We start from the raw sequence: 27136 nt of genomic DNA, 5'->3' as shown, positions 1-27136 counted from the left end.
GAATTTCTTTTGAAGATCATGATCACATTTGCTTAAACAAAACCACAATTTACATTACAATTACTAACATTAGTAACTTAATTGTAAAATATGTGCTTTGATAATTGACAATCATGTCTAGAGTTTTTTTTTTATGCTTCCAGGCTCTCAGTTTAGCTTATCATGAGGCCTGTTAAGTACTGTAAGTTTTATATTTAAACTACAGACTTTTATTACAATACTGAATATGCAGCATCGCCACAAAAGTTCCCGTAAACTTCCCGTATCTCAAGGAGTTTCTTTTCTCACTTTAAAACTCACAATTAAAGTAGTAATTCAAGATTTCTAGAGTATTCAATAAAGCAACTGTTCATGTGTTTATGGCAATCTGCCACTCAGTCTGAGATCTAATCAGCTCTCTTAAATGGATTTGAGTTATGAGATCTAATAATGGATAATTGGATCTGTCTGAGGAGTGAGGATAAAAGCTTTTCCTGTCTTCTCACTTCCTCTCTTTTCTCTACAGTACTTCACATTACATACTATGGTTAATTATCAATTTAGCCACCTTAAGATATAATAAATTGTGGTTAAAACTTAGTGATGTCATCTTATTAAGTATCAAATGTAAATGTGTTTAATAAAGCCTTGTAATTAGAAAAACATTTAAATTGTTCTTCCTTAAGCCAATGTCCCTCTTGTTGTCAGTTGGCACTATATAGTCATCTGTATGTGTCATAGCATGATGCAGCCAGCAGAGGGACCTCACTGCTTGTCGAATACCGTTGTCCTCATTTTGTCTCCATCAAGAACGCCATTCCCCACTCTGTAGGATAATTTTAAGTCTGATGAAGTTATGATACCTTGCTGTAGGTTGCTACACTGTATGTAATCAACTGTGCTATTGTAATCCTGATGGACATTTTTCTCAGTGATGCGGTGTGATTATAGGCTGAAGGATTAATGAAGAAAATAATTTGCAGATTCTTTGATCATAATTGTTGCACTTGTTTTAATCATTGTTACTGTCATAACCATTGCTTTTAGCATATTAATATCTAGTGACTCTACAGTATATACAGTAAGCCTTATAAAGGCTTACCACTTTTGAACATTTTTGACATTTTGAAGTTTGAAATACATTGTGTGTGTGTGTGTGTGTGTGTGTGTGTGTGTGTGTGTGTGTGTGTGTTTGCTTGTGTGTGGATGTTTTTCAGTCCACAGTGGTGTTGTGAACAGCTTGTCTTTCCATCCGAATGGTAATTTCCTCATCACGGCATCTGGTGATTCCACAGTCAAGATACTGGACCTTGTAGAGGGCAAGCTACTCTACACACTGCATGGACACCAGGTACACACAAACAGGAATACTGTTTAGACATCCTACAGCTCTAACTGTGCAGTTTACTCAATGTTGATCATGATAGGTCATGTCTATGGTCTCCTCTGCTGTTTCGAAGTTTGTGTGTGGAGGGTTTGGTATGGACAGTGTGTTTGACTTTTCTTTTGTGCATGTTTGATTTTCTGAAGTGTGTATGTGAGTGTGTGCATATATTGCCTTTTTTTGTACATGATGTATTTTAGTACTTGCCAGGCGAGCAGGCAGCCCACTCATGATGACTCATCTCAGAGTTGTTGGAATCTGTTGCTCAAGATCCTCTACTACTCTTCCTCCTCCTCTCTGCTTCTGTCCCATCCTTTTCCTCCAAATTTAGCAGTCTTTTTCTTTATTCCTGCACGATATTGAAATGTTTTAGTTTTGCCACTGCCATTTTCATTCTCATTTACATGGGGACGGCTGTAGCTCAGTTGGTTAAGATTCAGTGGTTCAATCCCCGGCCCTGGCTATATGGAGAAGTGTCTCTGGGCAAGACACTGAACCCCTAACAGCCCACTTTCCTCCCCAGCTGTGCAGTGCCGGTCCAAGCCCAGTAAAATTGGGGAGGGTTGCGTCAAGAAGAGAATCCGCTGTAAAAACTGTGCCAAATCAACATGCGGACAATGATCCGCTGTGGTGACCCTGAACTCAGGGGATAAGCCGAAAGGCCAAAAAAAAAAAAATTATCATTCTCATTTAGCTTCTTGACCTTCTCTACCTCTGTCTGATGTAGTCTGATGTACTGGTGTTATGCTGGACTAGTTGACCTGATGCCTCGCTGACTTTATCGTTTTGTTTGAATCTAATGAACTTGCTTCCTGCTTAGTTGTGGAAAACGCTTGTTTGCAGTACCACATGTGGTCCAGCTCACTGTATGAGTTGCCTGTCTTTCATTTCATATGCCTGTTATCTGTACATCTCCAGATGCTTGCCAGCACTCTTCTCCATGGAAAAAAAACACTTTCCCCTCTTCCCTTCTTACACCTCCAATTTGTTGTATTCTGGACAGTATCTGTATCTCTTTTTCTGTTTTCTGTTTTTTTGGCTCAGCGATGACTTCACCAATCTGCTGGTGCTTGGAGCTCTCAGGGTGTAAATTTTCTCTCCAGTCACACACCTAGAGAATGGAGAGACCCACATCTGTTTGATGTGGGTGTGCAGGTTCATATGTGTTTAGTTGTCTGATACCATGTTTTGCTGTGTATGTGTGGCTTGTGTTCATGTAATGTGTGTGAAAACCCACAGGGCCTCTGAGGAAGTGTTTTGTTGGATCTGACAAATGTTTTGTTTACCTAGCCTCAGGAGGACTTTACCTTACTGGCTAAAATCATTTTAATTTAGGTTAATTTTTCTCTCTGCTCCTCTGTCTGGCAAATGGCTCTTATTGTGTCATCCAAAACCTTTTATTAAGCAAGATTTAGCTAAGTACATAAATATACTTTTGTTTTATAAGAGTCAGAGAAAGATGTTAGATGCTAGTGTTCACATTTAGATGTGCTACTCTTTGAAACTGATTATACTGGGATAAAATGTCAGGTTTTTATTTGATTTTAAAAACTAGGAAGTTGGCATGAAAACAACATAATGGAGATGGACAACCTTTATTTTACTGTGCACGTATAAAAAGTAATTTGTAGAGGTTTTGACCATTAGAAGGGCTATAGAACAATAATTTAAAGAGTGGCCTCGAATTTGTATGTGCCTTATTGCATCCAGAGGTATGTACAGAGGAGGTTTGTGGCATCAGCAATTCACTAATTTAGTCTCTGTATGTTCTTCAGATCAGTGTCTTTATAGGAACCGACTTGTTTGAACATGTTCCAGTCAGGGTTTTCAAACAGTCCTGCAAGGTTAAGTCCCTGTCTGGCCAGACCTTTATCTGTTCCTTGAGTTTTCACTATTTCGCTTGCCGCATTATAAAAATGATGGATTGATTATTAAAATTGTGTTTTCTATCAACTTTCAAATTGTTTAAATTATTGTTTCAGTTCTAATCCCCTCAGTTAGTATAAAGTGAATTTTGGCTAATAGTGTACCAACCTGATGCTAGTACTTTTTCTTCTTCTCCTAAAATGTAATTGTAATGTCTAAAAATTATTATACTTTATTTAAATGACTTTAGAGGTATTACAAGAGCACATCATTGAATTTTCCTAGCACAGATTGAGAAAAGGTATTTCATTTGTATTTATAGGTGCTCTGAGTAATACATGACATAGAACTAACAGTGTACAAAACCAGAACAAGCGTATAATCTTTTTTTCTTCTTTTTATCATAATTTTATGGAGAGCACCATGTGGGGCCCGTCTGGCTTTTGACACCCCTGATCATAAGTACATAAAGTGTGCCAGTTAGGTTCATTGCCCTGTCAGACACTGTGTGTGTGTGTGTGTGTGTGTGTGTGTGTGTGTGTGTGTCTGGCCATGGCAAGTGCCAGCCTGGCAGCAGGCATTAGTCAGAGCAGACACAGAACATGCTGTCTGTCAGGCTGTCGCGTTGCCATAGCGACAATGTCTGCTTCTCTCAGGTGCTTGTGGGAAACCATTCCTCACCCAAACCAGCCTGTCTGGGTGCCAGCCACAGGACACAGCTCCCTTTTTCTTTTGAGCAGCCTGGCTCTGTCTTTTTCCTTTTGTCTGTTCTTTCCTTCATCCTCTCTCTGAACACATCCTTTTTGGCTCTGACCATGTGTGACCTCACTCCACCTGAGTTTCTGCTTTCTGTTGCTGATTGTGCCCCACACGCCCACCACCTCCCGTACACCTATACATATACACAGCCACACATACACAGGAGCTTCTTTTTTAGAAGAATTTTGTTTCCTTTGTTGATTTAACATTGTGTCCTAGGTAAAATGAGTGATAGATGTCAATCACACTGTCTGCATCTTGTCTTGTCATTGTATATTAATTTTGAAACAATTGTATTTTTGTCCTCTGTATTTTGTTTAATTATGTTGTGTGGCTACAGTATAATGCTTGGCAGAAACAAAAGTAACTCAGTGTGTAGACTGACCATGCATAATTTTGCTTATTGGAAATTGGTCACATTTCATAAACCTTGACATGAACAAAGAGTTTTTAGCCAAGCCTTTCAGGCCACACTTTTTCCCTCATTATAGGGTCCAGTGACCTCTGTGGCCTTTTCCGAAACAGGAGAGTACTTTGCGTCTGGAGGTTCTGATGAACAGGTAATGACAGTTTTTGCTAAATTACACCAAGACAGTGACCCAGATATAGTACAACATCTATAATTAACTTGTTTGTGTCTTGGTGGCCAGAGGCCCATAATATCTTCTTCCTATTGGTAGTAACTGAAGGGTATATTGACAAATTATGAAACAAGATTAAAATGAATTAATAGCTTGTAAAAGAGAATTAAATTTTTTTTTGTATATGATTGAATTTTGATTTGTGTGCTTGTGTGTATTATGACCATCAGCAATTTATATTCCCTTTGCAGGTAATGGTGTGGAAAAGCAACTTTGATTTCACTGGGTGTGATGACACGCTCAGGCTACAACATAAAAGTACCTCCAGTGTACAGGCACCACCACCCAGGTTTACAGCTAACCACAGCCAGGTAAGTTCTGTCCCACTGATCCTTCATTTTATGCATCACCCTTTTTCCTTTGCACAGATATTTTTTTTATCATGCACGACACATACCAGTGACATAACATGTTTTTTCATACATACCTAAACCTTATATTATATATAATATGTACATTACCATTACCCTTAGTTAATAAATGTGTCCATATGCAGTATTTAGACTTTTTCTGACTATACAGAAAGCATCAGAAACAATATTACCAAACTTATTGTTTGCATTGTTACATTGATGTCAAAATTAGTTTTGTCTGTCTTACTTATTCCCATAATGTAACCTGAAGTACCAATGAGCTTCAAGTCTTTTTTTTTCTTGTTTTCCACAAGTGGAACTACAGTAATAGCATGTGGTTCTAAAAAACAGCTGACTTACAAGTCAAACTCTTTGAGAATGTAGACACAGATGGAACACCTGAACTGCTGCTACTCTATGAAGAAGCTGCTTAAGCTATGTTTGCTTTTGGAATTTTCTGCTTAACTGGGTACTCCAGTCTGCACTGAAGGTACACCACAGACTGGTGTAAGGTATACCTCTAAACCACTAAGCCATCAATACACTCCATATTCTGGTGTTTTTTTGTTTTGTTTTTTAAATGACCTAGGTTGAACTTTGACCTCAAGCACAAAGAGTTCCATATTGAGGCCAGAGGCTTAATGTCTATAGTCAAAATGATTGCAAGGTAACAATGAACCGATGATGATATTGTTAGAGTTGTACCAATAGCTAAATGAAACAAGTGTGTATACACATCTGATGTATGTGTTCAGCTAAAAAATACAAACTAAAAGAGACACACACACACACACACACACACACACGCAGCTTAGTATTTTGTAATGCTATTGCAGTAGGCTTATTTTCTTTATGCATACCCTTTCTTTGAAGTATTCGGTATGGCCCTAAGCTGCATATCACACATGCCGGGCAAGAAATACATTTTTATTCATTTTATTTATCTAAACATTCATATGGAGGAACCTGTCCCTATCTGTCCACTCACATGAAGTAGATATTATATTATAATATTATAGTATAATATTAATATGTTCCTAACTTCTGACTACACCCTCGAGTTTAAAAATATAAAGACATTTTACTGTATTGTGGGTGAGTTTTATGTAGTAGACATAAGTACATAATTGTATTAAAAACAACTCTAAAACTTTCTGTAACTAAGTTACACTTGTGCATACACATTATGCTAAGTTACTCATCCTCTTGCATTTCCAAAATGGCAGTTTTTTATTAATTTAGTTTTGTTTTTTTTGTCCTGTTATAGTCTATTTAATAGTACAAGGCAACTTAATAACCCATTAATGTAATGTCGTTACAGTTAGACTAGTGTGCTGGTCAATAGCGTTTTTATTTAGTTTGACAACTAAGAGTTTTGGACAATATTATGTGCGTCAATAAATGCCAAAGTCAATTATACTATTATTAAAGTATTCAGATGGAAATGAAGCCTTCCAGACATTCATTTTGTGGCAGCATCTCCTCTTGTTTCATGAAAGTGGTTTAATCTCTGTTTTCCTGTAGTGAAAGTCTTCCACTGATTGTACCACACCCTTTCTGACAGCTGTGTCTATACAAAATTTAAAAAATGTTATTGCTATATATTAACTATTGATCAATTTTTTAATTGTGCCATTAGAAATAATAGTATTTGAGTCATCATATATTTATATATATTAGAAGTATAGGTCGAAGAAAAATGCTTTACCTATGTGTTAAGGCTGAAAACATGCAGCATACGGGTTTGCTGCAGCCACCTTCAGAATGTATCCAAATCCTGCAAGCTTTTGGTAGAATTCAGGTTGGTGTATTATCAATAAATAGAAGAGATTTAAACATGACATTCTACAAAGAGGCCGGGGCTCAGTTGGTAAGGCAGTCGTCCACAGACCACAAGGTCAGGGGTTCAATCCCCGGAAGCCCCAAAAACCCTTTCTCCTTCCCATCTGTGCAGTGCCTTTCCACGCCCGGTAGAAATTGGGGAGGGTTGCGTCACGAAGGGCATCCAGCGTAAAAACTGTGCCAAATCAACATGCAGACAGTGATCCGCTGTGGTGACCCTGAACTCACAGGATAAGCTGAAGGACAAAAAAAATAAAATAAACTGTACAAATGTGCAGGTATGGAAGTGAACCATATCACCCTCATTCAGCATTACCCATTTTCCTCCTTGAAAATATTGCTGTTCGTCATATTGCGGCATATCTTTGACAGCCACATGTCAATGATATGTCGAGTCTTACAGAAATTCAAAGTGCACTGATCCTCACATAGTTTCTGCGCCAGGAGAAACCAAAAACAAAACTTCAGCAAGACATTTTCTACACACATATTTTACATAAATATATATTAGAAATAAAATCACACACTGGCTCTTTTTTTTGTATTAAAACATAACATTTCATACTATTTCTTTCTAAATTTTGGTTATTTCACTACGGAAAAGGACACAGTCTGCTGGAGATATCCCTCTATAAAGCACTGTACCTTATTAACATAGTGTCTGATTGTGACTCACTTTAGCCCCATGGAACAGCCTGTTGCAAGGAGAGCCAAGTTTTTAATTAACAAAACAGTTTCATTAACCTTAAAATTATAAGTTGTATTTTTTTTTCTTTTACATGAAGATGTAGGAAAAGATAAAAACCTACTGATGTGGTTTATGCTTTTATATGTCACCTAGTCACAGAAAAAGAAGGAAAGAAGGATTTTATTAACAAGCATCTGTATGTAATTGCTGTTGTAGCACATAAAGCCTTAATATTATATCCCGTTGGGAAAAAAAGATTAAAGAACATTGTGAAAAGAGTGTCATAACCAAATTACCCAATTACATAATTAACAGTTGAAGAAAAAAAACTTTTTTTTAATTTAGTTAACAAGGATAATAAAACAGAAAAAATCAGCAAATGTACACATGACCAACATTGGAGCCAGCAAATATTAGTTTGAATGCCTTATCATTTACTCAATCACTGCAGTGCTGACTAATGCACTGACTAATTGTTTCAATATTTAATCATACTACTGTGATAAATGAATCAAGGCTGTGATTAATATGATGAAGTGCCCCATATTATTATTCATTGTCGCCTTCTTTCCTTGTTTTAGCTTAAGTTAAGTTAGGCTAAGAACAAAGAAAACACATAGAACAACAGAAATGATCATTCTCAAAGAAACATTTTGACTAAAAGAAGAACAAAGAAATGGGAGAGGAGTGCAGTTAGTCCTGATGTTTAAATATTAAAACATTTTGTCAGATGTCAAACACAAACACACACATATGAGGTGTCACAGGAGGGCTAGGGAACCTTAGGGAAAGGTTTTGATTCTTAACCTTATCGACTGCTACAATGTTACTTACATCTACAAGGGCATACTAATACATTCTCACTGTCATTATTACCTTAAAGCTCTTAAACACTACTTTGAAGATATCCGGATTGGCCAATATTTCCAATGGTTCTGAGCTATGATTTGATCACAGAAAAAGTGAAATACACAAACACACACACATACACACACACTTCTTGTCTGTACTTTATTTTTTTGAAATCAGACGTTAAGACTCACAAAATGATCCTGTCTTGATTTCACAACTTATTGGAAATACCAGTAGCAAAGGTAGTTTAGGTAACTAATAAATCAGTAATTGTGATAATAACTTTATCTCTTTGTTTTGTCATGTTTTTTTTGTCTGCCTTGATCGCAAGCATATTTTTAGTTGTAGTTCTTTTTTGTTGAAGCTATGTGCCAACAATGACACTGCTACATGAAAACTTTGTAAGATGCAATGTTTAACTTTTGAGTATCAAGCTAGTGGTTGGATGAGACTCTAAAATCCACTCTCTGTCCAGCTGCAACACTCTGGCCAGACCTTCAGGTTATTAGTCGTTATGTCATTAGAAAAGATATTAATGCCATAAAACATTAATGCCATTAATATGATATATATATTAATAAGATATTAATGCCATAAAACATAGCAGTCAAGCATAAATAATGTATCTTCTCTGATTGGTTAAAACAGTGAGGCTCACTGAAAAACCATTGCAAGGGAATATCTCTAGCTAGCTAGCAGGCTGTTCAGAGTCTGGATTAACCAAGTCTTTTACAACACTTCTCCACATTTTAGATACTCATCAAGTCATTCATTATCTTAACCACTTATCCTGTTAAGAATCGCGGTAGGCTGGAGCCTATTTTGGCTGTCATTGGGAGAGGGGCAGGGCATACTGCGGACAGGTCGTCAATTCACCTCAGGGCCAACAGAGAGAGACAAACACAGACAGACAACCATTCTCACCTACAGGCAATTTAGGTCACCAATTAACCTAACATGCATGTCTTTGGATTGTGGATGGAAACTGGAGTCAGGAAGTTTTGTTAATATAACCATAGATTATCTGTCTGACTCGTTCTCTTTTTTCTGCTGTGGGAGACAGATTGTAAATGGATTTTAATAGCTCTACCACTAAACAGTGATCATTACAGATGTGCCTCAAAGGGTATTTTAAAACAATGGGCATCTGGATGATGTAGAGTGAGACTATTAGTGCACTCTCTTCTTACGAGAACCACTGTTCTTTAACTCCACTGAAACATTTCATTGGGAAATATGTTTTTCAATTATAGCTGTGGAATAGAATGGAAAAGTAATATTTCATATCTGCTTGATTTAAAAAAAAATGTGCAAACTGTTGCTTTGTGTTGGCTTTCAGCCTTCTAAAAAACATGTATTGACAAGATACATGCCTAAGTGATGAAACTTTTTTCATAGTAGTATTTATACTATAATGAGCCAAATAATTGTAGTCTCTTTTTTGGCAGCTGCAAATTTTGAATTCAAAATGGTGAAACCCACCCAGAAATCTTTAGTAGATTAGCTAACATTTCTGGTAAAAAGGAGATGTCAAAGTCAAAAGTATCAAATTCATGCCCACATTGTTAAACGTTGTGCTTAAAGATCCATACAAGCCACTTGAATTTTCTTACTGTATATTAACAGGTACATACATTTTAATTAAAAAAGCCAAGCAAAACCTGGGTTTTGCTCTCATATTTGTGGCAATTTTGGAAACTGCCAAAAACAGTATACAGTTTAATAAGATTAAAGCAGCATTTATCAGTGCAGACAAACACACTTTTTAGATTAAAAACAAAACAAAACAAATGTTAATAAAATGGGCGAAATTATAACCATAATATCCAGGATGTAATACCACATCTTTTCCTTTCATTACAGTTCCTGCTGTGCTGTCAAATTAGTGAACTGCACCTCTGCTGTGTTTTTATGTCATATAAATTCGGGATCACTCTTAAACCGATGCGACTGTGACATAGCACCAAACCCAAATTCAGATATGCAACAAGGAGCTCACTGCTACGCATCAGCCATGCATGAAGCAGTACAGAGCATATTGAACCTTTTCATTCATCAGGCACTTTAAACACTTTAAGCAAGTACCTGATGAATTTTAAAACAAGCACAGCTTGGAACACTGTTTCTTTATTTCTTTGCTGAACAAATGCAATATGTTTGCTAGAGCTAAACTAGCTGCCTTTGAATGGACTTTTACGTTGTAGGGAACCTTAAACATTATCCCACCATTCTAAAACATGCTGTTAAACTCTCCAACGAGTAACAGAGGGTTCTTCCCCTTCGCATTTAATATCAGAATCTACTTTACAGATCACTGTATAACTACTGCTATACTCTATTTTCTTATACAACAATGGCCATAACATATCTGCCTACGCGGTTAAGAAATTATACATTAGTCATTAGGCCATGTTCCCATTGGCTGAGGTTGAACGTGGAGGCTACACCAGCCAATCAGAGTAGCTTACGAATGGCCTGATGGTGAAAAGAAGGAAATCTGGGCTGTTTTGTACAGATTGAGAGAAATGTTAACACGTTTGTGGGAAGAAAATATCATAGATATGTTTAAAGCGCATTGAGTATTTATACAATAAGTCAAAAGGGGCCATAGGAATAGCTGTTTAAACATGTACAGAAACTAACTCTAACACTTTGACCTCAAGTTTCTGGCATTAATATTTCTTTCATCATCTTTTATGAATTGTCATCTGCCAGTTGTTACAGTTAAAGTAATTGTGCACCTGGAAGTGGCAGCTTCCTAGGTTTTCCTTTTCATGTATAATTTAGACATTTATAATTTATTATTAATACAGAGCCTTTCATCTTTCATAAACTGCTGCAAGTATCACGCTCGAGTCGCCTGAGAGGAAGCAGAGGGAAGAAAAATGTTACCAGCTCACCTAAATGTGTTCATTTTCTTCTCTCTTGGAAAGAGTATTGAAAGACTTTATGAGCATAAATGCCACGCAAAAACAGAAAGATAAATAGATACACTACACTGGAAAAGTGGCTCTAATGTGCTGGCAAAAAATTAAATATACAATTGACTTAGATTAGAGTACACACTATATAATAAATATGATGCTTTTGTTTTCTTCAAACTACCATGAAAGGAGCTGTGGGACACCATTAATCATAAAGACAGATCAGTTTATTTGAGCAATGACACAAAAGGGGGGGCCTTGTATAGAAAATGAGTGTAATTTCTACACAGTTCATACAATATTTTTAACAATAAACTGAAGCTGACAGTCTAGGCTTAATGACTCTTGATTGTTTCATTCCAAATCTATTGTTAGTGCGCATGGAGGCAAAATTATCCAAATTGTGTAAACATCTATTCATATTTATGTCTAAATACCACAATACAGCCTGATTAAGCTAAGATCAACATGTCAATATAATCAACCTGTTGTCCTTGAGATCACTACTAGCTACTGTATCTAGGAAGCTAATCATCTCATAATGGACTAGTTTCAATTTTAGCTAAAATGTAAAATTATTTAATTGCAAATACAACAGGTCTTCATATCATCATCACATCAGATTGTGATTTAATCACATGATCTTTCTTTTAGAGTTTGTTCAGACTAATGCAGTTTTAAAGCAGCCTCTTAAATTACTCAAGGGGCTGTGGGCAGGAGTAGATGGAGGATAAAGTTATTACATGTTATTACATATGAGACAAAACACGTTCAGGGAAAAACAAATAACAGTATGGATAATTAAAGGACTTAAACTTAGTCAAACAGCAATTATAGCTCCTGTGAAATGTTGCCTTTTAGCATTTTTTTTGTCAAGACACAGTCAATACTTCTGCACTGTTAGTCATGTTGTATGCTTGTAAAATAATCATTTTTATTTTCATTGTAGGTAGAACTTTAGCTTGGTGATCAGCGAATCTCAGACCATGAAAGCATCTCTTGTATGAGATAACTGCCAACTAATGCCAGCGCATCAGAATCAGGAGCCTCTATTCTGTGTTTAATTTTTGTAATGTGATCTTGGTGTTTAAACCTTCCCTTCCTTCTATTAGGTAATTTGATATGATATGATCCCTTAATGTACTTAGAGGTGTAGCCTTATGAATATTTGCTAGTGACAGACTGAGAAAAGGTCAGCTTTAAAATCAGGTTTCTCCAGCTAATGACTGAGACTGTGTGTACTTAAGTCAGGTCGTCTCTCTACTCAGCACAGCTGAGCAAATCTTAATTTGCCGCTGTTTCGATGTGTGAAAATTGATGCATCAATGTGTCTGTCAGTGTGTACATGTGCATGAGTGCCAGCCACTGCTGACAGGCAGATCAGCGCTCTCTGATCATATCCACCCTAATCCCTCCATCCATCCTCCCATCCTACACCCTCCCCCTTCCTCCTCTAGCTTCACATCTGGGTCTTTCTCCTGCTCACGTGTGCAGACAGACGAGCTGCACACTCGCAGCAGGCTTCTCTTCACAGCTCAACACACACACACACATACACATTCACACACTCACTCACTCCCACACCACTGCACCGCTCAGCTTTAGGATGTGGTTTGGAGAGTCAGAGAGGGGGTTCAGAGACTGCAGTAGCTGTGTGAACTTCTATCTCCTTCAGCACTATTTTATTCATGTACTAGAGATAATAGGCTGCTGTAACTATACTAAACTTTAACTTTGATTAAAGACTTATGGAGGCAGTGAAACAATCCACCAAGTATGGGTGTATTTTATATCAGAGCATTGCACTGTAGACTGCAGTTTTGTGTGTGCTTCTTTAAGGTGCTGGTATGAAAATGCAAGTGCTATTGTTCTGAAAGTGGGATGTAAATGCATTTGACAGCAGGGGATACATAGCAAGCAAGAAAGGGTGCAAGGTGTGACAAGGGAGTGCTGAAGAAAACACAGCAGTGGAGTTAAAGACAGCCTAATGCTCTAGTGGAGCGAGAGGCCACCAGCAAGACAAGATTATGATGGGAAACCGAAGCAAGAGAGTAATGAAAATAGGAAATCTGAAGACTATTAACACACACCTGTTCACCCTTGTTACACTAAAGACAAAGAGACATTAAAAGAGAAGGTAAGCATAAACTGGTAGACAAAAGGCAGACAAAAGAGTAGCAAGGTGAGGTTGGATAACAGGGTTAATGAAAAAGTAGCTAGAGTGGAAGGCGTTCTTTAAACGGTTAAGTGACAGACACCTTCCCTTGTCAATTCTGTATTCTGTAGCAGAGTCCAGAAGCCTAAGTCACTGTTTACTTGTATGACAGGCTTCATTCATCAAAAATCATCACTAGCACTTTGTCAGAGGATATTTACTTTACTGTAATTAACTCCTGCTGTCACAAGCCTCATGTTCTATTTAACACTATGGGTGTTGTTAATGCCCTGAGGAACCAGTTTTTTGTAAATAAGGTGAATAATGTTCGGGGTCTCATATCACCACCTGCTTCTGACCCATCAGTGTCTGTGTTGTGGCCTGTAACTTTTTACCGGTTAAGTCAGTGACTTTGTCTTTTTATATGAGACTGTTAGACAGTTGAAGCCCTCAGGTTCCCCCACTGATGCTGTTCCACCCCAATTTTTTAAAGAGGTTATCATTACTCTGAGGCCTTCTGTTCTTGGTGTTATTAACAGCAGTCTTGTGTTCGTTGTCTTCCCAAGAAACTGCAAACATCTTTTATTTGTTTTTAAATCCTTAAATACTCTTGCCTCCCGCTGCCTCTCTGAACTGCTGTATGTTCACTCCGCTTCCAGGTTGCTCAGGTCAGCTGACCAGCTGCTCCTGGGTGTGCTGAGGACATGGCGGAAGCTCAGGGGAGATGGGGCATCTGCTGTTACAGGCCCAAATTTGTGGGGTGCACTGTCTTTGCAAGTTAGACAGGCCTCAAGTTAGACAGGCCTCAAGTTACACAGGCTTCTTTGCTTTGTGTTTTTTAAAATAAAAGCAGAAATCTCACTTTTTCTCCCTGTTTTGTTTTGTTTAGTTTTGATTTGTTTTTTTTTGTTTTTTTGGTCTTTGCTATTTTAATTTAAGACCTGGGTCAGTCTTTGCATCTTTTTTGTCAGCAGATAGTGAAATAATGTGTCTGCCTCCTTTCATTATATTATGGTACACCCAATTCCCACCCCAGAGACAGAATATTGTCAAATGAGAAGACACCAAATTCCATCACTGATATGAAAACACTCATGTCTGGCCTGCTGCACTTGCTGGGAGATGCCAACATGACCATGAATTATACCATTGGTATAATTAATACTGAACTCCAACTTTTAGGCCTATATAGCCTACTTTAGCCCACAGAGGCATAGGTCAGAGTGTGGGTTATCTTTGGAGGATAGAATCAGGGAGTTTAACATCTGGCAGATGCTTGCTGTTGAAAAAGTTGGGATAATAACCACCAGTATATCACTGCCCCTGCATCATGGGAGTATCAGAAAGTTTATGTGTCCTCATCTTAGGTAATCTTTTATTCTAATACAGTTGTACTCATTATTTTCAAACTTGGGTTTGTGTTGTCCTTGTTAAGTTTTTCTCATCCTATTTAGATGGAAATTGATACAAGAATGAACAGAAACGAAAGAGACATTTTAAATTTACACTTCCTCTCACCCCTACACTATTCTCAGAATATTTCATTTTCGTTCTGGGACCTTTCTGTGTGTGTGCATGTGTAGTGTGTATTGCTGGCTGTCTGTGTCACACTAAGAGTTTTAATTTATGCCTCATAAAATTTTCCACTGTTGGCTTTTCCACTTCAGGTGATTAATTAGGAGGGTTGGTTACTGTGTGTTGTATGATACATGCTTTGCGTTTCAGGGTTTTCCCTGGCCCCACGTAAGGCGTTGGCACCCCAGGATGTGCTGAGTTTGCAGAGCAATATAATATTTCATCATTAAAAGTGATATGTACACATGGTAAATAAGACCCACTGTGGTACTCTACTTTTACTGGCTCAAAGCTAATGACATTTTTTTTTTTTTTTTTTTTGTCAAAGACAAAACATTTAATCATAATAAAAATAATTCAATTATCATTATACGTCAAAGAAAGTATAATTTGTTTTAAATGTTTTTTTGTTTTTTGTTTTTCTTTGTATTTTCCTCATTATTTGTTTCTTTCACTCAACATTTTGGGCCATTAACTTAGACACACCGGGCTACAGGCAAAAACCTGTGTATGTGAGTGAGGGCTTGTATTACTCATGTTATGTTTACACAGTTACTTGTGGGGACACAAAAAATGGCAAGAGTGTGTGCATGCGTGAGCATGCATGTGCTTAATAAGCTGTCCTAATACAAAGCTATAAGTTGTGCTTTCAACAAGACTTAATCCAGTCCTGGGGGAGCTTACTATTCTCTCTCTCTCCCTCTCTCTGTCTCTGTTTCTCTCTCACAACAGGTTTTATTTGGTGATAAGTTTATACCTATCGTCAAGTACTGTACATGCAATATCCTTCAGTATACAGACACAAATGTGTAAACAGCATGATATCATATTTTGACCAGAAACTTGTAGAAGGGCCGGACAGTTTAATTTCCCTGTTTTAGAAAGAACCCACGTGTTGCTTGGTCTAGGCAGAGATCACATTGAAAGCTAAACCAACTGCCAAGTTGGTGGCACGTTTACGGGCACCAGGTTCATCATTTTCCATTTCCTTCCCAAGCATACAATTGTTTCTGGCTGTGGGATCTCAAATACACTCGTTGCAGACCTGGGCTTGCTTCAACCAACCTCTTGTATGTATTTGCTTGTTTCACTTTCATGCAGTCTCAAATTTTATCCAATTTTCCTATTTTTGTTCATTGTTTCATTTTGTCAAAAGTCTATACATAGAAAAAGTTAGCGCCCAATACTTAAATGCAGTGTACGACTTCCCATTTTATTTTGGCAGTATATATTACAGATGACCGTTCGGATTATCTGTCTTCAGTTAGTAACAAGACACAGTTTGACACTACATAATGAGTAAACGCAGTTGTGTCCATTACTGGGATGCAGAAAAGATGTTGTCTTGGATCAGATGCACATGTGCACAGACGCACACCAAGCTTCACAACCAAACAGGTCCGCAGAGGCAGACCGAAAAAGGAGAAACTTATATGTGTGCGCACAGAGCTTTTAGTCATACAGACATGATGATGGAGAGATGTTGTCACTGACCTGCATGTGTTTATGTCTCATTGAATTAATCATAATACAGGCAGACTGACTGGCGATTTGTGTGCTTTTGCATGTGTCTGTATGAGCATGTGTGAAAGAAATAAACACACATATCCTTTTTGAGTTAAGATCAGCAGTTCTTTTACCGAAAGTAAATTAATTCATTCCAAGTCATTCTCAATAGGTTTAAACTACTTGAAGGGTACAACATGTCAAGTTCATGTCAAGATGAAAACTGGAATGTGATCACTAAAGTCAGAAAAACATTTGAGTCACACATGTCTGTGGTATTACCCCCACTCAGCTTTTAACAATAAGCATGATGACATTCTGAGCAATGTTGCTGCTTTTAATTTTTTTTTTTTTTTTTTTTTAACCAATGATAAAAAATATTGTTAGCTACACAAGTCTCAGCTCTGTTTTCTGGAGGGGTAATTACAGCTGTTCCTGCATCATCCATCAACAGTTTTTTTTGATTTAATGACCAGTTTGTGATTCATTGATGATTAAATTCAGCATTCAGATGATTAAATTCAGCATTTGTCCAACAATACCTGAACAATAATAATTGTTTTCAGTATTAAGGATATTTATTTGCCACAGATTTTGAAAAGTCTTCATCTGTTCTAAAGAATTCACAAATAGCACCCCTAGATCATTGTTTTAACTATTATAGTTACTAAACAAAACACACAGGAGTTTGTAGCGTCAAACACATTCCAGTATATAACCTAAAAGATATTTTTCAGTTGTATGCAAAACCTTAGGCTCACTACTAAATAAGTCAGAAGTTGCCAACACCCCTTTGGCAGAGATCACACTTTGGAAGCCCTTTTTGTAAGCAGCTAAGAGTCTTTCTATTTTTGATTTAGAGTTTTTCACTTAAAGTGCTCAGAGGTTTTGGCTGTTATAGCTGTATATTTTAAGATCTACAGGGGACTTTGAAGATTGTTCTAAAAGTCTCAGCGTGTGTTTCTTGAATTAGTTTATAGCAAATTTTAAGGTTTACTTAGTTTAATTTTCCTGTTCTCGACACCACTCTCCTTGAAGTTTACCTTTCTTTTTTTTACTGAGAATTTGCAGATTTTTACTGGAGTTCAATGTTCTACACTATACCCAGCAGTTTTTGGTGGGTTTTTTTGTTCTTTTTTATTCAATAAAAACATGACAATGCCCTAACATGTCCAGTGTTGCAAATACATTAAACGATTTCTGAATTTTTAACAGGTTTTCACACTCTGCTATTTTTGTTTTCAGACCTCTGAACCATTAGAACCCTCGAACAGACAGGAATCCCAAACTGCTGCCCACACTCAGAGCAGCAGTCGCAGTTGCAGCCACAGTAGAGCAACTCATTCCCAGACCTTCAGGAACCCTAGCACCAGTTCCTTCTCCCACCAGCCGACACAGACCCAGGGTTTGCCGCAGCAATCACACCATGTTCAGCCACAGTCCCAGGCCTCAGATGAAGATGTACCCCCTGGTCTAGCCAGCACTTTGGAACACATCATAGGTCAACTGGATATTCTCACTCAGGTGAGTATAAGATGGGTTATCTTTCATGACTAATACCATGCACTGTACTTTGGCAGTGCCTCCCACTCACACTGTTCAGAACAAAAGCTTCCTTTACTTTTCATCCTGTGGGCCAGAGATGGTTTCAGCAGCACAAAAAAACAAAAGAACTGAAAGAAATAACATCTCTCAAGCTGTTTGGTACTGCATTAGACTGGCATTATAGTAAATTTATTTCTCAGATTTTTAATCCTTCTCATATGCATTCATTCATTTATTTTTTCTTTTAATCGTTTACATTGAGGCTGTTATATTTCTGCTATTAAGCTATATTTAACCTATAAGATCAAACATGTTTTGGAGCGGAAACACTATACTTCGGATTTGATAATCAAATCTTGATAGAAAAACAGTTGTTTAATTTATTAATCATGTCCGTCAACATTGCGGCTGGGCTTATTTTGGCTGGGTTTATTTCGGCTCTGCTCTCAGTGTGAGGGCTTTTGTGGCCAGTGAAAGCCACGGTTTGAAGCCAGACCAAACCAGAGCCTGCAGGAGTAAAAATAGGTCTGTGAACAAAAACAGAAAACAACAATATCCAGTCAAGACCTGAACGTCTGATTTTTATTAATTTATGTCTTTTTTTTATGTTATGTGGGATCAGCGGTGGATACAGGTATTGCAGTAATTGTGAAACCTGCACCTGCCAAAGGCAGATCCTAGAAAGAGCTAAGATGCCCCGCACTATATCCCCCTCCCTTTCTTTTTTCCAGCATTATTTTTCACTATTGCAGCTCTTTGTAACTTTAATAGTTGAGGAGAGTGAGAGGGAAGATGATGAATTATTCAACATTAGATTGAAGCTTCCAAAGCCACAGTTTGCTGTGTTAGCTGCTTTTCATTTGTCTTTCCCCTTGGTTCTCATCACCAATACCCCCTTTTTTTTTGGTCTCACAGTCTTATGCTCTTACATGTCCTCTCACACTAAGAGAGGCTCTTACACTCTTACTTCACGGTCTCCCTTTTATTTCTGAGACATTTTGAATAAAGATATGCTCTGTTTGTTTCACTAATGTGAGTGCTGTAGCTCTGTTCCTCAATAAACTACTGGTGTGGTTTACTGGAGAAGACTGTGAACTTTCTCACTAATGTTGTTCATGGAAAGAAAAAAAATCTAGAAACCTTGCTCCTTTGAAACTTGTTTTGCTCTAATTTGTACATCCCCTAAACTACCAGAGTATATGGACAGAATAGCCAACCAGTTGTTACTGGTCGCCCTGTAGCGTATGTGTGTCCAACATTGATATGAACTAACATCTTAATTTCATATTTGTATTTGAGATATAGATGGAACTAAAACAAACATTAGGAGAAAATAAAAGAAACATGTTCCCGTACGTTCCCTCGCAGCTTCTCAGAAAATCTTTACCAGCTTCTGTGATTAAAGTGTAGGTTCTGTTTTTTTAGAAACTCACTAACCAATCACTCTTTGAAGAATCACAACCTTTTCACCACTGTGTTTCAGATTTTAAGGAACTGGATATAGTGGTTTATTAGTATTTTTTAAAGAAGCCCTCTGGGAAAGGGACATATTTCTCTAAAAATAGTCGCCGAGCCTTACGATTTACTTTTTCCCAGAGCTGTATTGAAAAAGAAAAGCAGATTTGTAAGTTAAGTTACAATAATACCATGAAATATATTGACTCAATATACCAACTTGACACTTTCATTATACTGTAAATACCAGCATTGCAACATAATTTCTACTTGTCCAGCAGTTACATTAATGACAAGATAAATCGAAATCTTAAAAATCATACTTCAAGTCATGCTAAATGTGTGCTGATGATGGATACAATGAAGGTTAATGTAGTTAGTTGTTGTTTTTAACATGATGTTAACACTGTTGGTCTACAACCACAGCACTGCTGTTTCTCCACACCTGCACATTGTTAGTATGTCTATCAGTTTTTGGGGGTTCTTGTTTTTAGTTTTTCATCACTTCGCCAATGGTTAAATTAAGATACTATACTCATGTAATTTGTTATCCTTCTTTATTCACTTTATTACACTGCATGCTTAATAACTCAGAATGGAATTGACTTTGCCACTATCATCAGCACCAGTTTGTCTTCCTTTTGACTTTTAGACCATTGTAGCGTGGGTCATTCCAAAGCCATGATTTGTAACAGAGGCTAGTAATGCTCAAGGCAATGGAGAATATAATGTGTTCTGGGGAGAAAAGAATAACAGCTTGCTCTATTTTTAGGAGGATAAAGATTTGGTTTCTACTCCAGATGAAAACTATAGGCCAGTATAATGTTCCTGCTGCCTGGGGACACATGCGAAACCACACTCACAAACACCAATAGCAGGCTGAGCTGAAGACCGAGTAGCCATATCAGGTTGGTAAGATAAACAGGGCAGTATTGATCTAGAAAATGGAGGCAGGTGGAGAGAGGGAGAGAAAGAGGAAATACAAGCCCTTTCTCTCCCATGATGCATGAAATAACAGGCAATGTTATCTAGTTGGATGACCCAGAAGAAAACACCATTCTCCCACACGGTGTTCAACTCAATGACATGTAGCAAACCTGTTGGGGTATGAGACTATATTAGGGATTGAACTTTCTTTCTGAATTCCTTCATAATCTCTTTTATTATTCATGCCTGACTCTGTGTTGGTTTGTGTGGCAACATGAGGTCAATGCAGACATCAGTAGTCTATTACCAAACACAGCTAGATTGTGGATTACCGGAGCTGTGCAGCTTGCAGAACATTCTACTGACGCAAGGTGTCTTGGGATTTAAAATGATTATGTTGGCATGCACACTAAAGATGGTGTGTGGATAATTTCTTTTAGAAATGGAGTTTAAATAACTCCATTTAATAAAAGCCAAAAATATTTTTAGTTTTAGTCGGCTACTTTAAGTATAAGTTAATGCTAGTAAAATGTTTCTACACCGTTTTAAGTTTGTAATACTTTTGACAACTAACAAATCAGTCAAAGACCAAAATATGAAGTTTTCAGTCAGTATCTCTCTCTGTCTCTCTCTCTCTCTTTCTCTCTCTCTCTCTTTCGTCCCCTCTCTCCACACACACAAATACAGTGGTTTTTGACAGCCATGTAATTTTTAGACCAATTTTCTACAAAATGCAATTTGAATTTGTTGTTTTTAACTAATACAGCTGTAGTTTTGAAGCGTGTAAAGCGTGTATTTTCTAATCTGTAGCGGTTAATCCATATACCCCTAGTTCCAGCAATAAGTAAGGATCTTAAAAAAACACATAGTTTAGTTGTAACAAAGACACCAACTAAGTATGTCATCTGTGTATGTGTTCAGAAAGCAGTCAAATGTGAGAATTTGCAGTATAGGTATATCATTCAAGTTTAAAGTTTATAGTTCAAACTTTATAGTTTTTATAGTTAGAACTTTATAGTCTTAGAATTTAAATGAACCCATTCATCATCTTAGAGGGCGGTGACACACAGCCCAACATATATATAAATACTGCAGATGAAAACCACCTCTTGCATTTGGTCAAATCTGGCCAATGAGCTGTGCTAGATTCAACTTGTTGAATCAGCTGAAAAGTCACTAATGGGGAGTCCAACTGGCACCAAGTGTGCGGTATACACCGCAAAGACGAGGCTGACAAATGCTCCCCGACAGCTTAACGCTGGTTGACAGCCCATAGTTGGTTTGTTGTGTAAATCCCTAACTTCTTATCTTGTTAAGGGTCACAGGGGGATTTACACCCTGTATGAGTTACCAGATTATTTCAGGGCTCATTCACACCTACAGCAAATTTAAGAAACTTGGGGGAGTTCCATATTGAAAGTACTTTCTACATTCATTGTCATTGTGTGAGGGCGAATTGTTTACTCCTCGCTGTGTAGTGTCTGTAAGAATTGAAATTGTACATAGTCTGTCTCTAACAAAGGTTCTATATAAAATAAATATACTTAAATTGAGCTTAGGGCTGATTATCAAAAACAAAGGGGAAGTCACAACCATGTAATGTTTTACCTGAATTCCGTGCTGATTTTTTTTCAAGGAATGTAAACGACCATGGCATCATTATTTCACACAAGTTTTGTAACTCTTACTTTCGTGGTAACCGATATATATAGTCCGTGGTACAACTGTTCCTCCTTTACTTTCATAATAGGCACAAGGAGAACATCAAACAGGTGGCTGGTGTATTCAAGCCACCCAACCCTAGGAAAGAAAAGCACAATTTCACAATGAGAGATTATGATGTCATAACTTTAGCTCTCCATCCATCTATACTCAATGAGTTATCTGTTTGGCCAAGGAAAATTCTTTTTTTTTTCTTTGGCATAGTGTGACATCCTCTACAAGCAATAGACTTCAGGACATTTTGCAGGACAGGGTTGCTTTTTTTAGAAAGAAAATAATTTTTTTTAAAATTAACAATATAGGCTAAATAAACCCAATGAATGTTGAAGATTTTTTTTCAGTAAAGTATGTCATTGTTAGCCCTGCCCTGATTGTATCAAATGATCATTAAAGAAAGGGATAAAGAAAGAGATCCATTAAGAGAGAACAAGAATGTATAGCCTCACACAAATTATATAATAGGATGTCTATTATATAATTTGTGTATATAATGATTCAGAGTTACTCACTGAATAGCTTTACTGATTTTACCAAAGCATCAAGTTATATGTATGAAATGATTTATACTTGAAAGGTTGTAAGACATGACCACAGTTAAACTGAAGAGGTTTTTTAAACCTGGTTCTAAACCTTGGTTAAATTTGATGAATATTTTGTAAGTTACTCATCGCCTCTCTGCTTTCGAGAAATTTCACAATTAAACTTGCTGGCACAAAAAGAGACATGAAATTACAGGTCAAGACATACTGACATGCAGCATCTCTTTCTCACTGGCACAAATCTAAAGAGCTTCATCTTTCAGGGATGACATGTTTACAGTTTGACTGTTCCTGCCTCAAGCAAATTTGTGTTGCCAAGAACAAATATCCAAAGCCGCTCACTAGCTGAGATTGCGTTTGTCACCTGGCAACATAAGCTCAGTAAACAATAGTGTCAGAGATGCAGAGGCAACTGTCACCACTTCAGTCTTTCCAGAACAATGGACAACCTTTGGAAGAACTGTCAAGTTTCCCAGAACTGTTTGTCATCATCACCAAGAAAAAGTCGTATTGAATTTATTTTGACCTCCGCACCATATTTTCACATTTTTTGGTCACTAAATAATAGATTTAAAGTAGAAAACGTATTTTATGTGGTCGTGGAGATCCGAGTGAATCATCACTTTAGATCCATGTGTATTAAGTTGACTACATATTTACAGTATAATTACAAGTCAAGACAAGTCTCTTCCTCAATAGAGGAAATGAATTTATTAAAGATACAAGAACTGTATCACCAGGAAGTTGGTAAGAGGTGGGCTGGAAAAACAAATTATCACAGAATAAATGAAGTCATTATTCTTTACTTAAAGGTGCAGAGACACTATTCAAAACGAACGTTTTTTTTTTTTTTTTACTGGTGGGACAAATTTGGTCCTTTCCTACCTTTTGTTACGTCAGGTTTCAGATAACAGATGTTTGATTCACATCAGATATCAGCATTTTCATATGCCAGAAGAATCTGCTATTATATCTTTCTCAGACTCTTCCAAGATGTGAGCTTGGCCTTCAACCATGCTTTATTGGTCTGTGTCACATCACCACGTATCTATAACGCAATCAACCAACTATATGCTATATTTAGATTTAGCATACTACCAACTGGGAAAAAGTGCAATTTACTGTTTTACTACGTATTACTAATACGTAGTATTACTATGTATTTACTGGGATTTAAGTAGTAGTAGTATTTAAGTATAAGCTGCCATTTTACCATGAAGCGCAAAATGTTGATTCAATACAATTTCTAGTATCCAACCATAGTTTTGATTTCAGGTACTACTGCTTGTAGTAATAAACTGGTTTTATATTCTTAAAGCTTTATATGTACAGTATTTTTTCTGAAGGCCAGTAGGTAATTTATAAACTAGCAGCAACATTTAAAAAAAATTATTTTATAACTAGATTTTATTACTACAAGTGTTAGCCTGAAATTCAATTGGGATTACTAATGAACAATGTACGAAATCATTATCGTAATAAATGAGTGAAATTTTAAATAGGTAAAACAAAGTCACAAATTTAATCCACACAGGTCAACTGTAGACTTTGTCTATAGGCTACAGTGAAGGAAATAACAGTAAACACAATTAAAACAACTAAGAGACAGTACATTCAAAGTACATCCTAGTCTACTCAGTCATTGTAGAACCTCTGAAAACAAAAGAAAAAAGAAAAAGTCAGCACCACAAGCCAGTACTCTTCTGAAAAGCTCCCATTGGGGACAGTATGAGGCCCTGCTGAGAACAGAGGAAAACTATGCTCCCGGTGAAATTTGAAGGTGAGATTTTAAAAGTGTAACAAACCGTTCAGTCCTTCTGATTGTTGAAGCAATGAATGACTGTCTGCACTTGAATACTCCAATTCCTGCTAAAAGACTTAAGTTATTTTTCTGACATTGCTGGTGCAGCTGCACTTACACAAAATGTCTAAAAGTCGGTTCTGTCCCCACTGATGTGTTCATTCAGACTAAAATAACAAAATAACACCTGGAGGCACCTCTGGTAAACGGGCTCAGATGACACAGTGCTCAAATTTACAATCACAAATACACAGACACTGGCAGTGATGGAGATTGCTGAGAGGAAAAGTACGTCGCAGTGCAATCTCACTACCCACACATGCCCGTCCTGTATCAGAAAGTGACTTTCTTGTATTCTTTGTGCGTAAGTTTGTTTATGCAACTGTGTGAGAGGGAGGACAAGAGCGAGTGCAAGCCAGACACAGAGACTCTGCTGTTTTCGGCTCAGGCAGCAGATCTCTACGATAATCAGCTGGATTGTCTTGCACGCACAACATCTGTCTCAGACACACACAAACTGCCTCTTTCACACACACAAGCACAGCCATTATATAGTCATTACTGTCAAGCTGATGCTGTACAGCCCTCACTAACATGCTCTGTCTCACTTATCCATCTCCTTCCTTCCCCCCTTCTTCCTTTGTCTTCTTGCTCTCCTTAATCCTCCCTCCTCTCTCCTTTCCTCAACCAGACGGTTTCGATCTTGGAGCAGAGGCTGACGCTGACAGAGGACAAACTCAAGGAGTGTTTGGAGAACCAGATGGAGATTGGTCTACATCTCCAGAGACGAGAGGAGGCCTAAAGGTGGCGTCAGACGAAGGAGTGGTTGAGGATTTGATGTGTGGGAAATGGGGTCGCATCAACACCATAAACAGAAACCCACATTGTTGTTGTTAGATCACACAAATGACGTATGAGCAATGTGAGTTCTTACACAGACAGTCATGCATCCTCGTGTATATAGCAAGGAGTTGAACCAGAACAATTTCTGGGCTGCACCCTGAGCCTTAATGCTGATGTACTGTGTAGTTATTGTAAAAAGATATCAGAGGTGAAGGTGTTGAATTTTAGAGTTGTTCCTCTGCAGCAGTGCTGAGACAGCAGTCCCCGTTTTTGCTGACAAAGGACACACTGCTTCAAGACATTGTGTGTGTGTGTGTGTGTGTGTGTGTGCGTGCGTGCGTGTGTGCGTGCGTGCTTGCACATGTGCACAGTGTCTGCACATACAAATGTAGACACATGCGAGACACTTTCGTGCTGTCTATGCACGGCATGCATTTATTTATATCTCCATTTTTGTGTGTGTAGACCTGCATGAAATGACATCGATAAAATGTTGTTTTTTGACTGAGAAACTGTTTGCAGTAAACCCAACCAAAATATCCATAGGGCGTAATCACTATTGTAGTTGCACTCAAGACATAAATTTAATCATTTTTTAACTGGAGAAAGAAAAATGCTTTTTTGCCAGCCTACTATTGTTGTTACAAAAGGGGTTTATTGTTCACAAAATTATTAGATTTTTTTTCTCCTTCTACCATTAGTAGTAAGAAGGTTTTTCGCAGTACAGTATTTATACAGTACTTTTATTTTGCCTTATCTGACACTGTGTTCTTAATTCTGACCTTTTCAACAAACCTTTTTGAAACACCAGTGTTTAAGGGCTGAGGCAGGTGATATTTTTAACTTTTTTTTTAAACTGTCAACAGATCCTATAAAAAGACCGGAATTAATATCAATTTCTGCTCCCAACAAGTAACATCTTTTTGCCGTGATTTAGCTGAATCATCTGTGCCACAGAGCTCCATTATTGTCTCCAAAACCTCTTAAAACACATGAAAGAGCCACGCTGTTGCACTGAGCCACATGCTCCTTCATTACATAAACATGGAATTTATGAAATTGGTTTTGGGTCAATACCATATACATCTTCGTACTGCCATAAACCAGTATCCAGATGTAATTTATCTGCACTAAATACAGTTTGTCATTGTCACTGTGACAGCCACCTCTGGCTTCATTTTTCCTGTGTCTGTGTCACTGGTCTCAGATCTGTGCTTGGTACTGATAGATACTGTACCTTCAGTTGAGGAATCACAATTGCTATTAGAAGATAAAATGTAGAAATATTTCATTATTACTGACTAGTGCAGCATATTTACAACCCTTCTAAAATTAAAATCATACGTTTGATCTATTTGGAAAGATTCGTGTTTTTAACTCTAAGGCATATGTTCTGTTTTAGTATCTTATTTTAAGATTTTACTCTATTCTATGTCTTTGGCCATTTCCTTAAACTTTTGTTGCATTTTAATGTACAACATTGTCTGTCTCTAACAAAGGTGCAATAAAAATAAATGTACTTACAGTGAGCTTAGGGCTAAGTCACAAAGCATTGAAAGATGGACTAACACAGTGTTGGAGTGGCCAGTGGTCAAACTATGTTATTCTAACATAGCGTTAGAATAACTGAGCTTTTGATTTGGTTCGAGAAAACAATGTCCGGGTGTAATTTTTGCATTTTGAAAGATGAGCATCTTGTTCTTTCTACCCTGTGTCTGAAATGTTTATATACTGATTTAAGTTATTATGTACCTTCCTAATTAAATGTTTTTCACTCTTA

General features: G+C 37.4%; 1 protein-coding gene across 1 annotated transcript in view; it reads left to right on the top strand.

Moving 5' to 3' along the window:
• poc1a (POC1 centriolar protein A) overlaps positions 1-27136 on the top strand; it is a 32668-nt gene extending 5532 nt beyond the window's left edge. The window contains exons 7-11 of the mRNA XM_067505512.1: positions 1197-1330; positions 4480-4548; positions 4821-4940; positions 17770-18048; positions 25205-27136. Coding sequence (XP_067361613.1) covers positions 1197-1330; positions 4480-4548; positions 4821-4940; positions 17770-18048; positions 25205-25315 — 713 coding nt within the window. The 3' untranslated portion in view covers positions 25316-27136. The remainder of the gene's footprint in view (positions 1-1196; positions 1331-4479; positions 4549-4820; positions 4941-17769; positions 18049-25204) is intronic.

Source organism: Channa argus, chromosome 5 (genome assembly GCF_033026475.1).
Source record: "Channa argus isolate prfri chromosome 5, Channa argus male v1.0, whole genome shotgun sequence".
Classification (NCBI taxonomy): Eukaryota; Metazoa; Chordata; class Actinopteri; order Anabantiformes; family Channidae; genus Channa; species Channa argus.
Note: the sequence above shows the minus strand (reverse complement) of the source record. Positions and strands in the feature narration are given on the sequence as shown.